General features: G+C 33.7%; 1 protein-coding gene across 3 annotated transcripts in view; it reads left to right on the top strand.

Moving 5' to 3' along the window:
* The window catches only part of LOC136040253 (monocarboxylate transporter 2-like), a 375363-nt gene extending 369576 nt beyond the window's left edge, over positions 1 to 5787 (top strand). For all 3 annotated transcript variants that reach the window (XM_065724486.1, XM_065724471.1, XM_065724480.1), the window contains one exon: positions 5031 to 5787. In XM_065724486.1, the coding sequence (XP_065580558.1) occupies positions 5031 to 5686 (656 nt within the window). In that variant the 3' untranslated portion in view covers positions 5687 to 5787. The remainder of the gene's footprint in view (positions 1 to 5030) is intronic.
* Positions 5788 to 16207: the final 10420 nt, after the last annotated feature.

The raw sequence follows: 16207 nt of genomic DNA, 5'->3' as shown, positions 1-16207 counted from the left end.
AAGTTATTGCTATTAAAGATCCTTATTTCGTACTCAAATTTTGCATATTTTTTTTTTATTTGTATAAATTTTATATTAAAATTTTTTGTTCAAAATACTATTTGGTTAAAAGAATAAAGAACTATATTAATACCTGGATCTAGCAGAAAGTTACGAAGAAATTGGACTGTTAATACGCTTGTTAATGTATAAATGAGGAGGGAGATAAGCCAATATTAAACGAAACTCTAAAAAAAAACTTTTGATAATCATATATACGCCAAAGAATTGACTTTTCATGGTAATTAATTTTGAGAAACTTTTCCCACAAAAGATGTTTTTTAGAATAAAAGTAAATATTACATTAAGCCAAATATAAGCAATAATAAAGTCAAACAATTTTTTTAGCGTAAAACTACCATATATTACTATCAACAAATAAATGAAACCCAAAATGAACAAAAATTACAAGGCGTAACCAATTTCGACGCAAAACGAGGTATGTTCTAATTATTCATAACATTAAAAAGGAAAAAATAGTTGCCGTCATAGCCAAGATTACTGAAAAAAAAAATGAATGCGGATTGATAGTTTAGTATACACAGATCTTCATTCCTGAAAGATTAAGAATTTTAGATATACTAAAAATATAAAAGAAAAAAAAAATAATATATTTTTTCTAAGAAATGTCGGGTTTTTGTTAATTTGATCTTTTTTTGCCATGGATGAACGTGTTGAACCAATAGTCCTAGAAAATCGAAAGAAAATGGATGCCCATTTTGTGTAGCAAAAAAGATTATGCCTCAGAAAAATGATATTTTCTGCTATTGTAAGGTACAAAACTACATTTATGCCCCAATGAAAGCCAACTTGCTTTCTTCCAAAAACCGCTTTAAATTTATCAAAAATCTATTATGCTGAGTTTCTCAGCTTCAGAGGGGGTAACAATACGCAGTGGTGCATTCGTTCCTGAAGAATCACGAAGTTCATACAAAATAACGGTTAATATAGGCATTTATTTTATATACTCATGCAACTAAGTTGACTCATTTGACGTTTGATTCAATTATGTATTAAATTAAAAAAAAAACAAGGTTTTAACTTAAAGTAAGGAGCGACATTAAAATTTAAAACGAACAAAAATTACTCCGTGTATGAAAGGGGCTGTTCCCTCCTCAACGCCCCGCTCTTTACGCTAAAGTTTGACTCTTTCTCTCAATTCTACTTTATAAAACAGTAAATAACTTTAGTGTAAAGAGCGGGACGTTGAGGAGGGAACAGCCCCTTTCATACACGGAGTAATTTCTGTTCGTTTTAAGTTTTAATGTCGTTTCTTACTTTCAGTTAAAAAACTTGTTTTTTTTAATTTAGTTTCTGAACGTTTTTGAATTAATACATGTTTGATTTTGGCTCTCCGCAAATGAATAATTAAAACGAAATTTGCGTATAACTTTTTTTTGCTAAATGGCTTTCTCTGAGTTTGATCAGACTATTTTGAGGGAAAGGGTGGGGGAGGATGCCTAGTTGCCCTCCAGTTTTTCGGTTACTTAAAAAGCCAGCTAGAATTTTTAATTTTTAACGAACGTTTTTATTAGTAAAAAATATACGTAACTTACAAACTAACTTACGGAACGAACTTCTATGTTCGTATATTTTTATTATGTATATGAGGGGATTTGCCCCCACGCTAATATCTCGCTCTTTACACTGATCTTTAATTTTGCCCCAATTCTTTAAGATTGGCCCCTGAATCACAAAGGCTGTAGAATAAATAGTTGAAATTACTAAAAATACTTTCGGCGTAAACAGCGAGGTATTTAGGAAAAGATGAGCCTCCCATATACGTAACAATTTATGTTCGTTTTAAGTTTTAATGCTGGTCCTTTCTTTCAGTGGAAAAAACTTTTTCATATTTATTTTGTCATTTTTTTTAAAATAATGCTTGAAAATCCTGCGCCCCTTTCATGGAATTTCTCTTCTCCCATGATGAATTCCTCCAAGGGAAAATGCTCCTATGTAGCCCCCTCCCCTCAACCCCCCTCCTCAACCAAAACATCCCCCTGAAAAGGTCTGTAAACTTCCAAATAACCATTACTGTATGTAAACGCTGATCAAAGTTTGTAACTTGCTGTCCCTCCCCCGGGGACTTTGGGGGAGTAAGTCAGCCCCAAAGACATAGTTATTATGTTTTTTGACTATGCTGAACAAAATGGCTATCTCAAAATTTTAATCCTTTGACTTTGGGAAAAAATGAGCGTGGGAGGGGGCCTCGGTGCCCTCCAATGTTTTTGGTCACATTAAGTGGGGGAACTAGAACTTTCCATTTTTGTTAAAATGAGCCCTCACACGACATTCTAGGACCACTTGGTCGATACGATCACCCCTTCCTATTTTAGAAAAAAAAACTTTTCTATAAAGCATAAAAGATTACAGCCATGTGTTCACTGGCACAAAGGAGGAGAGATTGGGGATTATGAGTGCCTTCGTGGAATTTCCCCAAAGGGGGAGTCAGGTTTTACAGGGAAATTTTGTTTTGTCGACGTTTGAATGGAAACATTGTTTGTTTGTTTTTTTTTTTTTTTTATATTAAACAGTTCACAGTAACCAATTGCAAGTAAGAATCGACTCATGTCAAGAGTAACCAAAATTCTAAAGCTAGGAATTTTGATAACAATACACACAATAAGAAGATTGGCTTTTTATCGTGATTCCATGAACTACTCAAATTACTTATTCCGTTGCTCAGATAAATTACTTGAGTGCATTAAAAATTCTATGATATACAGTATATACGGTAGTGATATGCAAACTATAATGATATATGCGGTTGAATTATATCTATTTTTATATCACTGTTTTGGTTTAAATTCTTAATTATTTTTATTCGGTCTGGATTTTGGAGTACATCAGTGCTGATTGGTAAATTTAGCAATTATTAGTTATATTTATTAATATTAGTGGTGGCTGTTGTTTTTTATCATTTCAAATGTAGAACTGCTAAAATATTAAAAACGAAATCTTACAAGCAAGCAAGTTTCACATGATATATTAAGCTTTAACCAGTCAGAACTAACCAGTCCTAAAATCTTACGTATTGGAAACTTTGAAAATAAGCAAAGCTGTTGATTAGGCTGACAAAATTCAGTAGATTTTTAAAAAAGGATCAAGGTAGATCAACTGAAATGACGATGCAAGTTATTTTATCGTTTGTGGTAATGAACATCTCGTGCCGCCACAAGCTGAGCAGGTTGTTTAAGTCTTGCTCAACGCAAATAGTCTTCAAAGGGTCAACTTTATTCTTATCCTGGTGCCAAAAACAGGGTGCGCAAAGTTGCCTCTATCTTAATAAATGTAAGATTTTTTTTACTCGAAATTAAAGAGCCATATTGAACTGTGTTCAAGAATTTGAATGGAGCTGACCAAAAAGAAGGAGGGTAATACTGAAAAGGTTAGTTTCCTCTTAAAATATTGAAACAAATTGAGTATCACAACTGTTCTGTATACAATAATTTTTCTATGGAAAATGTCTCTTTTTGGCATATTGGTAAAACCCAATCTATTTCCAAAATAGATTTTCTATAATTTTGAAGAGATTTGATTTGAAGGGAAGAAAACATTGATTACTGCTAGTTATGTCTAAAATTGGAAAATATCGAGGAATTTTAGCGAATATGTGGATATCATGCAGTAAGTTTGCTGAAGTTTCATTAGCTTTTTCTTATTAGAAAATAATAGAAACAACCGCCCAAAATATAACACATTTTTAGGTAAGTGCAAATAACAAAATTACTCATTGGGGAAGTGCAGGCCAGATGACAAACATTCTTATTTTGTGGTAGTTTTGTTCATTGCTTATAACTTTGTTTCTAGGTTGTTATTTCTAACAGTACCAGGTTGGACATAAATAGTCAACTATCATGAGGAAGACATCGTCTCTTAGGTTACTCCTTTATCACTATTTCACTTGCTTCGTTGATTGAGGAAACTTTTTACATGAATACACAGGAATTTCATCATGCTGCCTAACTTGTGTTACTAATCTATTTTCAGACTATTGCATTCCCTCTCACATAAAATCCCACATAAAGAACTGTAATTTCTCTACAATCTAAAATTATAATTGCCTCATTTTCGACATAACAAGCGATAAAGAAGGTTTTCCGTCGCAGAAAAAATCACGCAGACCTTGAGTACTTAATGTTGACAAAGGCAACATTAAAGCTGAAAACACTAATTCCAAAGCGCTTTGAATATTATGTTCTTATGATTCACTGAATACTCATCATGTTTTCACAGTATATTGAAGTTTATTCCAAAGACCATTGTTTTTAATGTAAACTGAAGCAAGCAACAGCTTTAGGATTTAACTTCCAATTTGTGTGGTTTTTTGTTATAGACCTAGTAAATAGTGACGCTTTTTCCTTATATTACTGTGTTTATTAATTAAGAAGAAATTTTTTTGGAGCAGTATTTTTAAAGGGTCACTAAAACATAAGAAAATTAAAAAGCTACCTGTTTATATATTTTATAGAAAACCATTGATATCAACTTCTTTGTGAAGGCCAGTGCCAACTTCAACTACAATTTTGAATGTTTATTAAAGGAAGGAAGCCATCTACAAATTAAGTAGTTATTCTAGTTTGCTTGGATCTCATTAAAAATAGCCAATACTTACTTAAAATATTTTAGTATGACATTTTCGCCAAGACTCCCTAAACTTCTGTTTGACTTTAGCGTTTGTAAGCTGCACTCGGCAGCATAGGCTTTTGGCCCTAGCATGACTATTAGCTTGATGTCATCTAAATCATTTTGAAGGATAGATGGACTGATAAATAAAAAGAGACACATGTTAACACTCTCAAAATTTAGGCAATTCGTTAGGAGCTCAGCCCTCATGATCGAGTTGCGTCATATATAGCAAACGGATTGTGCTGCTTTCATTGGAATTTCGAGTTTTCTTAAATGACTGAGAGCTAAAGTTTCTCTGCATATGACATGTGTCTGACTTGAGTTTTTTTTTTCATTTTACTTATTCTTTTCCCTTTTTTCAGGTTATATCAGTCAGTCTAGTCAGAGATCTGGATACTATTTTAGTTCTATATTTAGCGCCATTGGTTCCCTTCTATTTTTTATGATTGGTACTGGAAAACGAGAACAGGAAGATGTGCCCGGTAATTTGCAGTTTACTTGTAGTCAACACCGAGCATCTCTACCTGGCTCTACTTCAGGGATTTATCACTGTGATTCTCCACAGCCTGAATGCACTTGTAAGGATCCAAAAGGTGTTTTTCATACTGATGAAATTAACGAGAACCATGCAATGTGTATAACTAAAGAACAAAATCTAAATAAATTTGACGTGTTCGAAGAACATTACTTGGATGAAAAGTTTTATTATAAGGAAAAACCATTGCGAAGAATTTTTTCACTTCCGAAAATTTCAAATGTTCCTCCCCCTCCCAGCCCACCAAAAGTTCGAAGGACAGAGATCATGACAGTTAGTGACCCAGATTTATTTACAACATTGAATCATGCTAACAGAAACTTAGTAGCAAGTGTTTCTTCAATAGAAGAAATTATAAAGAAAGACAAAGAACGTCCTATGTTGAGGCGACAACATACTTGGCATAATGATCTGTATTATCCAAATAGCAGAACTAGGGATTCTAGTGTCCAATTGATTGAACAAATAACTACTTCTGTTTGAAATATTGCATATTCAACAAACACGTTAATTTATTCTTATGAAAATTTAATGTCCGCTGTGTCATAGTTTTCCATGCCTTGTAAATAAAACGTTACAGACTTCTTCCAAATGAAACCTCACAAATTAAGGAAAAAGGAGGTAGGCTAGCCAGCGTAAACAATCAGCATACAAACTGAATGTTTTATCAAGTCTTTTGCCCCTATAAGGACAAGTAAACTTTTTGGGGCAGTGAGTACATCGTCTTTAGGTTTGGTTTTGTTTTTTACTGCTAGTGGTGAAAAGACATGGGTGTAAGTACTGACAAATATGCTCGTATCACCGTAAAAATTCAAGCGTGCCTTTGCATTTTAGTACCCTTGTTAAAAGTCAGAAGTGATCAAAGAGCAACCAGCCCCTCCCCTATGTTTTTTCCTAAATGCATCAGATTAAAATTTTAGATAGCCATTTTGTTCAAAAAAGTTCTAAGGTCAAATAATAATGCCTCCTGGGTTGACCCACCTCCACCCAGTGTCTGGGCAAGGGCCATATATAACGCAATCTGCCCATTGTTAACATATAAGGATTTTTGTTGGAAAAGGGGACATGTTGAATCTTAGGTCTCCAAAAAACAATAAGGTATTAAGACAAAGCTTTAAGAAAATGCCGAGCGTAATTCCAAACACAATCAAAGGGGTATGTTAAAGTAAGTCAAAAGATATTTTGTGAATCTGATTTATCAAAAGTGTAGCTGTAATATCTCAATAGCGGCTGAGTTTATTAATTTTAAATTTTCAGATCTTGTGGAGGGGGATGAAAGAAAGTTGTAGGAGGGTATAAAATGTGTGATTGAGAAAGGGGCAGACCTTCAGATACAGGTAACTTTCTCTTCGCCTTAAGTTTTGATGTTGCTCTTTACATTCGTTTTGAAAAATTGTTTTTTTTTTATTTAATTCCATTTAAAGTATCAACAGTGAAACATTTTAAGACTAGTAGTCATATATTTATTTTATTTTGTGCAGCAACAGCATATAGTGTTGCCAACTTGTAATAAGTCATTCCATTTGGCTTTGACCCAAAGTATATTTAGTGAGCAATACGGCAATATGTGAAATATCGAGATTTATGGCCGATTCATAGCACAACATGGAGCCAGACTGTCTCAACAGCAAAATCCGTAGCTTAAGCGTATCATTTTCCCTTTTATATGCAACACTACTTGAAGGCTTGTATGGTAAAGCTCTATTGTTTATAGTATAAAGTGTCTTTATATTCTGCTTTATACAAGATATATCTTTACAAGTCTTTGCAAACGCATCTACAAAATTCCAAAATTTGTAATTTCATCCCCAATATCTTTAGAACGACTGCTCTAGAAAAATGGTGATTGGAATGCAATGGGAAGTATTTTTCATAATCTATATATATAAAAATAAGTTGTCTGTCTGTCTGTCTGTCTGTCGAGTGACGTCATGTTTATCCGCATATGACATCTGAATTATTTCATCATATACTAATTCAAAAATGAAAGTATTCAAGCCGATGTAGCTGAGCTGGTAACGCGTTATGTTCAAGGTTCTAGATTCGAGAGGTTCCAGGTTCGAACCTTGACTTTAGTATTAATACAAAAGAAGAAAAAAACTAAAAATAAGGTAAAAACTACACAAAAAAACTAAAAAGAAAAAAACTAAAAAAACTAAAAAAGCTAAAAAAAAGGTAAAAAACTAAAAACTAAAAAAGAAAAAGAACTTAAAAAAACTAAAAAAAAGGTAAAAACTACAAAAAAAAACTAAAAAGAAAAGAAAAAACTAAAAACTAATAAAAAAAACTAAAAAAGGCTAAAAAACTAAAAACTAAAAAAAAAACTATAAAAGGAAAAAAATTGAAAAATAAAGGAGAAAAAGAAAACTAAAAAAAATAAAAATAAAAATAAAAAAACTAAAAAAAGGTAAAAACTACAAAAAAAAACTAAAAAGAAAAAAGAAAAAAAATTAAAAAAGCTAAAAAAAGGTAAAAACCAAAAAAAAATAAAAAGAAAAAAGGAAAAAAACATAAAATTTATTTCAAAACTAAAAAAGAAAAAAAAACTAAAAAAGGAAAAAAAATTGAAAAATAAAGGAGAAAAATAAAACTAAAAAAAATAAAAATAAAAACAAAAATACTAAAAAAAGGTAAAAACTACAAAAAAAAGAAAAAGAAAAAAGGAAAAAGAACTAAAACAGCTAAAAAAGTAAAAACCAAAAAAAAAATTAAAAAGAAAAAACGAAAAAAAAAACTAAAAAATTATTTCATCATATACCAATTCAAAAACAAATGTATATACAGACCGGGACACCGGGACGCAAATCACGACCGGGACACAGGGAATATAAATGACAACCGGGACACTCAAAGAGAAACTACAGACTGGGACACCGGGACACAAATAACGACCGGGACACAGGGAATATAAATGACCGGGACACAACACTACAACGGGGACGCCGAGGGGCACAGGGGGATATATAAATGACGACGGGGACACAGAGAATGTTCGATTAGCAATCACCATCAACAAAGCTCAAGGGCAATCATTAGAATCATGAGTTATAGATCTGAATACGGATTGTTTTTCCCATGGACAATTATATTTTGCATGTTCAAGAGTCGGTAAACCTGACAATCTATTTATATGCACAGACAATGGGACAGCGAAGAATGTTGTATATTCGCAAGTTTTACGTAGTTAACAACATAATGGGACACAGGGACACAACTACAATGGCGCGTAACGACTTACGCGCTCGGGGGGGCTTGGGGGGTGGTGGTGCGAAGCGCCCCCACCAACTAGGTGTTGGGGTTGCGCGTTAGTTAAAAACATATGTATATATACTAGCTGTTGGGGTGGCGCTTCGCGCCACCCCAACACCTAGTTGGAGGGGCGCTTCGCGCCCCCAAAGCCCCCCCGCGCGCGTAAGTCGTTACGCGCCATTGTAGTTGTGTCCCTGTGTCCCACCTGTGAATATAGATAGATTTATATATGTGTTTCAAAATGCGTAAAAATTGCGAATATACAACATTTTTGGCTTTCCCACTACTGGGAGCTTTCCGTTTCCAATTGCCAGCAATTGATCTGAAAATGTTTGACCAGAGTCATCGTTTTGCAATCGGACACGCATATTTGTAGTTAATTTTAATATTTTTACGTGTGCCCATAAATTAGAATTTTTCAGGCAAGCATTCATTTCGTCTGCAGGAGTTAAACTACGTAAAAATTGCGAATATACAACATTCTTGGCTTTCCCATTGTCTGTGCATATACAAAGCCGTATGTACTAATAATGACTCTATTAGGTTTTCCATTGTTTTTTTTACGGCAAGTCGCGTGCCATTGCAAAGCTTTGGTGGGTTGATATTTCTTAAAAGTATTATTGGTACGCCTATTTTTAGTTGTAGCACGTGTGGTGGAAACCCTGAAAGATCTATGGAATTTAAAAATTCAGATGGATAATTAACCGCTTCATTTGGTTCCAAAACTGTATCGACTAACTTGTAAAGGACTGCCTGGTCTCGAATCTTGGTCAAAACAATATTGTTGATTTCGTGGACGTCTATATTTTTGGGTGCGAGAATCGCTCTTTCACTTAGCCATTTATTATTTTTATAATTTTTTAGAATATTCGGAAATACTTTTTCAATCAATTCATTTTTGGACGTCTCTAAATTACAGAAATCAGCAGGTAGTTGTATACGTCCTGAAATTGAGTCTATCGTATCATAAATGTCTTTTTGTTCCGACGTTAACTTGGAAATGTTATTTTGTACATACGACAATAGATCACTCGTACTGTAACTTTGTTCACGATCCAATTCTACACATGTCGTAACAGCAGCGATACGGTTAGGTGAAGGCATTCCCAAATCCTGAAGAGGTTTGTTTGCCATACGTACGCACAAATCTTCTATAATAACTAGAGTGTAGTTATAAATTTCTAATGTAAAATCAAAAGTCATATCTGACGTCTCTAACTGTTTTCGATGGAGTATATCTTCGGACATTTTTGACTTATATTTTTCCCATAACTCTGTAGGAGCTGATGGAGAGCAAGTAGTTAAAATGATGCCAAACAATGCACGAATTTGACTTGGGGTTGACGTTTCGCACGCGTCATTGATGCAGTTGGTACCGTTGCCATTGTAGGTTCTTCAGTCATTTTACAATTAGAAATTTCTCTTTCAACGGTCTTCTTACAATTAAAAATTTGTCTTTGAACGATATTCTTAAATACCTGTGTCCTGGTCGTCATTTATATTCCCTGTGTCCCGGTCGTCATTTGTGTCCCGGTATCCCAGTCTGTAATTTCTCTTTGAGTGTCCCGGTCGTTATTTATATTCCCTCTGTCCCGGTCGTCATTTGTGTCCCGGTCTGTAATTTCTCTTTGAGTGTTTTTTCTTTTTAGTATTTTTTAGTTTTTTACATTTTTTCTTTTTTCAGTTTTCTTTTTCTTCTTTATTTTTCAGCTTCACTATGAAATACATATCGCCGAACCTTTGTTTTTTTAACTAAAATCTGGTAGGCATTGATGACCTTATCCAAGTCAAAATCCCAAACCCAATCATCATCGCTATCATTTTCAGTTTTGATATGTTTTGACTCTCGCTGTCCTGGTGGATCTTCATCTAACTGCGCGGTTTTGCGTTCTTTAGCCTCAAGCCTGTTTCCTTGCTGTTCTTTTGATTCCTCGGCACGCTTTCTTTTCTGACTTTCTCTATCAGCAGCAAGTTTTTTGGCATAGACTCTTTGAGCATCTTCATCGGCTTTTGCCATGGTAAATTCATCAGTCATTGTAAACTTAAACATTAATAGATTTCTACGTGAACATATGTCTTAAATATCTTGAATGACGTCACCGTCAAAGCAAAAATGACGACAACTAATTTCATGACGTCAGTCGATACAGAAACATGACGTCACCTGACACACAGACAGACAGACAACTTATTTTTATATAATTTCATGACGTCAGTCAACACAGAAACATGACGTCACCTGATCCACAGACAGACAGACAGACAACTTATTTATATATATATATATATATATATATATATATATATATATATATATATATATATATATATATATATATATATATATATATATATATATATATATATATATCTATATTCACAGGTGGGACACAGGGACACAACTACAATGGCGTGTAACTAATATGGCGCGTAACGACTTACGCGCGGGGGGGGGGGGGAGGCGCGAAGTGCCCCCACCAACTAGGTGTTGGGGTGGCGGGAAGCGCCACCCCAACAGCTAGTATTTCATAAATGGAAGAGCTTATTGATTTACATATGCTTTAGACATTACTCTTTTGAGTTAAATTAGTCAAAAGCTAGTCGGTTGGATATTTATTCCACTCATAAGTGCTTTAAGTACAGTACTATAAAAATGTTGGATACGAATTATGGGGCTGATTAACGGGCAGCCCCTCTCATATAGGAAATATTTTCTGTTTATTTTAAGCTTTGATATTGCTGCTTTACTTCCATTAAATAAAAATACTAGTTTTTTCAAAGGAAAGAAAAAACCGACATTAAAACTTGAAACGAAGTAAAATTATACCATACATGAAGGGAACTGCCCCCTTGTCAACCCCTGCTATTTAAACTAAAATTTTGTAATATCTTAAAACTAAGTGTAATTCCGAATAAACAGTCATTATGTTTGAGAAGTTTATTATAAAGGATTAGGGCAGAGAGTTAAACCCCTCCGTAAAGAGGAAGGGGCAGTCTGTCTCACATGCGGCATTATATCGGTTCATTACAAGTTCTAATGTTGCTCTTTATTTTTACTGCATCTTTTTTAATCTTATATCTGTTAGTTTTTAATAGCATATCCAAGGTCATCGTATAGAACCTCTCAAACCCGATTTTTAAATCAATATTTAACTTTTTAATAGAAATGTTTTGAGAATTCCAGTGCCCAGCTAGCTGAGGAAAAAAACGGAAAAAAGATGCATTCGATGCAGAATATCGTAGTTCAAGCCAGTTTTCTTGTTTTCAAGCCAAGATATTTTCTTTGCTGTTCAAGCCAAGAGACTATATGTTTCCTGCTTAAGAGTTTTGGACAATGCTGTTCAAATATGGTACTTTGTTTTCTTTAATGTAATTCAATCTTTACAATAATAATATAATTGTTTCGATCCGACTCTATTTTTCGGAGTTATAGGTTATTGTAGTTTTTACTAAAGGACATGATCGTCTCTTACTAGGTTGCTAGCTACCACTAAAACCTGGATTGCTGGTTACCACTTCAACCCGGATTTTACTGGATACTTGAAATTAATTGGAATAGTAAGAGATGACTTGGCTACAACATACGATTATGACGTAATTGATCAATCTTGTACCTACAAAATACAGTTTTTTTGTAAAAAATTTATTTTATTTTTACAATTACAGAACCTATTTAACCACATCAGTTTCCTTTAACTCTCTCTCTCTCTCTCTCTCTCTCTCTCTCTCTCTCTCTCTCTCTCTCTCTCTCTCTCTCTCTCACACATGAGCCATTAAAAACTCTACGATGTTTCAGTGCCAAGCTATCCGAGAAGGAAATCAAGAAAGAAAGAAAAAAATACCGTACATGCAGAATATCGTGGTTTCAGCCGCTTTTCTTGATTTTCAAGCTAATATATCTTCGTTGTTGCTCAAGCCAAGAGACGGTAAGCCTCTATAGGGGTTTCAGACAAGGCGACTCTAGTAGTGTACTTCTTGTTTTGATCTGACTCTATTTTAGGAAGTTTTTATGGATTATTTTAATATTGATTACAGTTTTTCTTAAAGGACGTGATCGTTTCTTACTAGGTTGATAGCTACCGCTGCAACCCGGAAAGAGCTCATCTAGTGCATTTCCTCTCCAAAACAAAATATAATATGCCAAGAAGCTATCGTTTCCTCAATATAACAGAAAGTTATATATATATGACCATTACTTACTTGACAAGCATTAACAAAAATTTTCTGTTTGGATAGTATCAATTCTGTTGGATTTGTTGATAGAGTTTATCTATGGACAAATAAATGTTGATGCACATGACCAATATACATCCATATAAGTGGAATTAATTTGGTTATGTTTATGGAAAGCAACGATTTTTTTCCTCCAGCTGTTTTAATACATCTTCACAAATTTCTGCTGATAACTTAGAAGTAATGCAGTTGCATCCATATAAAAGTTGTTGCATCTATATAATGACTGTTGAGTAGTGCGGATAATTCTTTTCCGAATTGAACATGATTATAGAGTTTTTATTTATTTGTTGCATGTGTTGAGATAGAAAGATTACCGCATAGTCCACAGTTATAAATTGTTTGCCAATTAACATCCATGAAGGAATTCAGGATTATATCAAAATTAATCGTGCTGTTTGTTTCATTGAAGAAGAAATCATCAAAGATGCGAAAGCCAAATTCTGGGAAATTCCCTCGCCAGGAAATTCTTTTCTAAGGCGTCAGCTATTCTCTCAAAATAATACAAAGCAGATTCTTCACGTTTTCCGTCCGTGTGATAAAGGCGATGTTGCAGTGCCAACTTTTGTAACCCTGTCTTCAACTCAGGTCATAGTTCGAGATAACTGAGGTAATCTGGTGATAGCATAGTCAAGGTTAGCCTGAAAATTATCTTCAATGAATCGATCTCTTAATGTGATCAAGGAGAAAATACTCACATTTAATCAGAACTTTTCTCCTCTCCCATATGGTCCAAAAGCAGCCGATAAGCGTAAGGCAACGTTTGCTATTGGTTGCTTACCCCCTGGGCTGAACAATTCCGAAAATGAAAAGAAGCCATTTATACGGTTAGTAACTACGAAGTGACATGCAATGTCAAGCCTGTCGGTGATAATGTGGTGGCTCGGATTGACCAAAGCTCAGCCAAAGACTCCGGTGACAAGATCTCCAATCTTTTGATTCTTATAGACCAACAACGAAGGGTTCTATAATTGATAAGCGTTTTTAAATTGTGTATAAAGGATCTTTTTGGATATTTTAATGTTGGCCTTAATCAAGAAGGCTTCAAAAAGGAGTGGGCTGTGACCATGCCCATACAATATTTGATGCAATAATTAATGAGTCAAGGTCTTTAGGCTCGCCACTTTATATACTTTAAAATTGATATAAAAGGATTTTGCTTTCAGCTCTGAATAGTGGTCGGATGTCCCTTTTTATAGTTACAGTTCTCAGATCCTTGTATTTGTGGCTTATAATAAAAATTGCTGCATCTACTTCAGATTACTTTTCTAATCCGATTTCTATTGGTCAGTGAATTAGACAATGTAGTTTTTTTATCTTCTTATAAATTTTAATTTATGGTTTGCAGAATAACCTTTATCGGTACTTATCAGTTATTGGAAACGCATTCAAGAATTACGATTAGGTTACATGTCAGAAAACCGGTTTCATCGCTACAAAAACAGTTGACAGATGATATAATGTATTGGACGTAGACAGAATACATTAAACTTGTATCATTTGGGCTATGTAGTTGCACATTAGGGGGGGGGGATATATACTAGCTGTTGGGGTGGCGCTTCACGCCCCCCCCCCAAGCCCCCCCGTGCGCGCAAGTCGTTACGCGCCATATTAGTTACGCGCCATTGCAGTTGTGTCCCTGTGTCCCACCTGTGAATATATATATATATATATCTATATATATAAAAATAAGTTGTCTGTGGATGGATGGATGTGTCAGGTGACGTCACCTGAAAAAACTGGATCAGGTGACGTCAAAACTGAAAAAACTAAAAAAAGGCAAAAACTACAAAAAAAACTAAAAACTAATAAAAAAAATAAAAAAGCTAAAAAACTAAAAAAACTAAAAAAAGGCAAAAACTACAAAAAAAACTAAAAACTAATAAAAAAGCTAAAAAACTAAAAAAACTAAAAAAAGGCAAAAACTACAAAAAAACTAAAAACTAATAAAAAAAAATAAAAAAGCTAAAAAACTAAAAAAACTAAAAAAACTAAAAAAAGGTAAAAAACTAAAAAAACTAAAAACTAAAAAAAACTAAAAAAAAAGGAAAAAACTGAAAAATAAGCTAAAATAAAGGTAAAAACCAATAAAAAACTAAAAAAAACTGAAAAAACTAAAAAAAGGCAAAAACTACAAAAAAAACTAAAAACTAATAAAAAAGTAAAAAAGCTAAAAAACTAAAAAAACTAAAAAAACTAAAAAAAGGTAAAAAACTAAAAACAATAAAAAATAAAAAAAAACTAAAAAAAAGGAAAAAACTGAAAAATAAGCTAAAATAAATGACGACACTCAAAGAGAGAGCGACCAGGACAAAAGGAATGTTCGATTAGCAATCAACAAAGCACTGGGACACAGGGAGTATAAATGACGACCAGGACATAAGTAAAAAAAAAAATTAACAAAACTAAAAAGAAGGTAAAAACTACAAAAAAACTAAAAAGAAAAAAAAACTAAAAACTAATAAAAAAAACTAAAAAATCTAAAAATCTAAATAAACTAAAAAAGAAAAAAAAAGGAAAAAAAAAGGAGAAAAACAAAACTAAAAAACGAATGTATATACAGACCGGTACACCGGGATACAAATGACGACCATGACGACCGGGACACAGGGAATATAAATGACGACCGGGACACAGGGACACAACTACAACGGGGACACCGGGGGAAACAGGGGGATATAAATGACAACCGGGACAAAAAACTAAAAAGAAAAAAAAACTAAAAACTAATAAAAAAACTAAAAAATCTAAGAATCTAAATAAGCTAAAAAAGAAAAAAAAGGAAAAAAATAAAGGAGAAAAACAAAACTAAAAAACGAATGTATATACAGACCGGGACACCGGGATACAAATGACGACCGGGACACAGGGAATATAAATGACGACCGGGACACAGGGACACAACTACAACGGGGACAACGGGGGAAACAGGGGGATGTAAATGACGACCGGGACACCGGGACAGGGAATGGTCGATTAGCAATCACCATCAACAAAGCTCAAGGGCAATCATTAGAATCATGAGGTATAGATCTGAATACAGATTGTTTTCCCATGGACCATTATATGTTGCATGTTCAAGAGTCGGTAAACCTGACAATCTATTTATATGCAAAGACAATGGGACAGCAAAGAATGTTGTATATTCGCAAGTTTTACGTAGTTAAAACCATATATATATATATATATATATATATATATATATATATATATATATATATATATATATATATATATATATATATATATATCTATATTCACAGGTGGGACATAGGGACACAACTACAATGGCGCGTAACTATTATGGCGCGTAACGACTTACGCGCGCGGGGGGGCTTGGGGGGGGCGCGAAGCGCCCCCACCAACTAGGTGTTGGGGTGGCGCGAAGCGCCACCCCAACAGCTAGTATATATATATATATATATATATATATATATATATATATATATATATATATATATATATATATATATATATATATATATATTTAACTACGTAAAACTTGCGAATGTACAACATTCT

The sequence above is a fragment of the Artemia franciscana genome, chromosome 2 (genome assembly GCF_032884065.1).
Source record: "Artemia franciscana chromosome 2, ASM3288406v1, whole genome shotgun sequence".
NCBI lineage: Eukaryota > Metazoa > Arthropoda > Branchiopoda > Anostraca > Artemiidae > Artemia > Artemia franciscana.
Note: the sequence above shows the minus strand (reverse complement) of the source record. Positions and strands in the feature narration are given on the sequence as shown.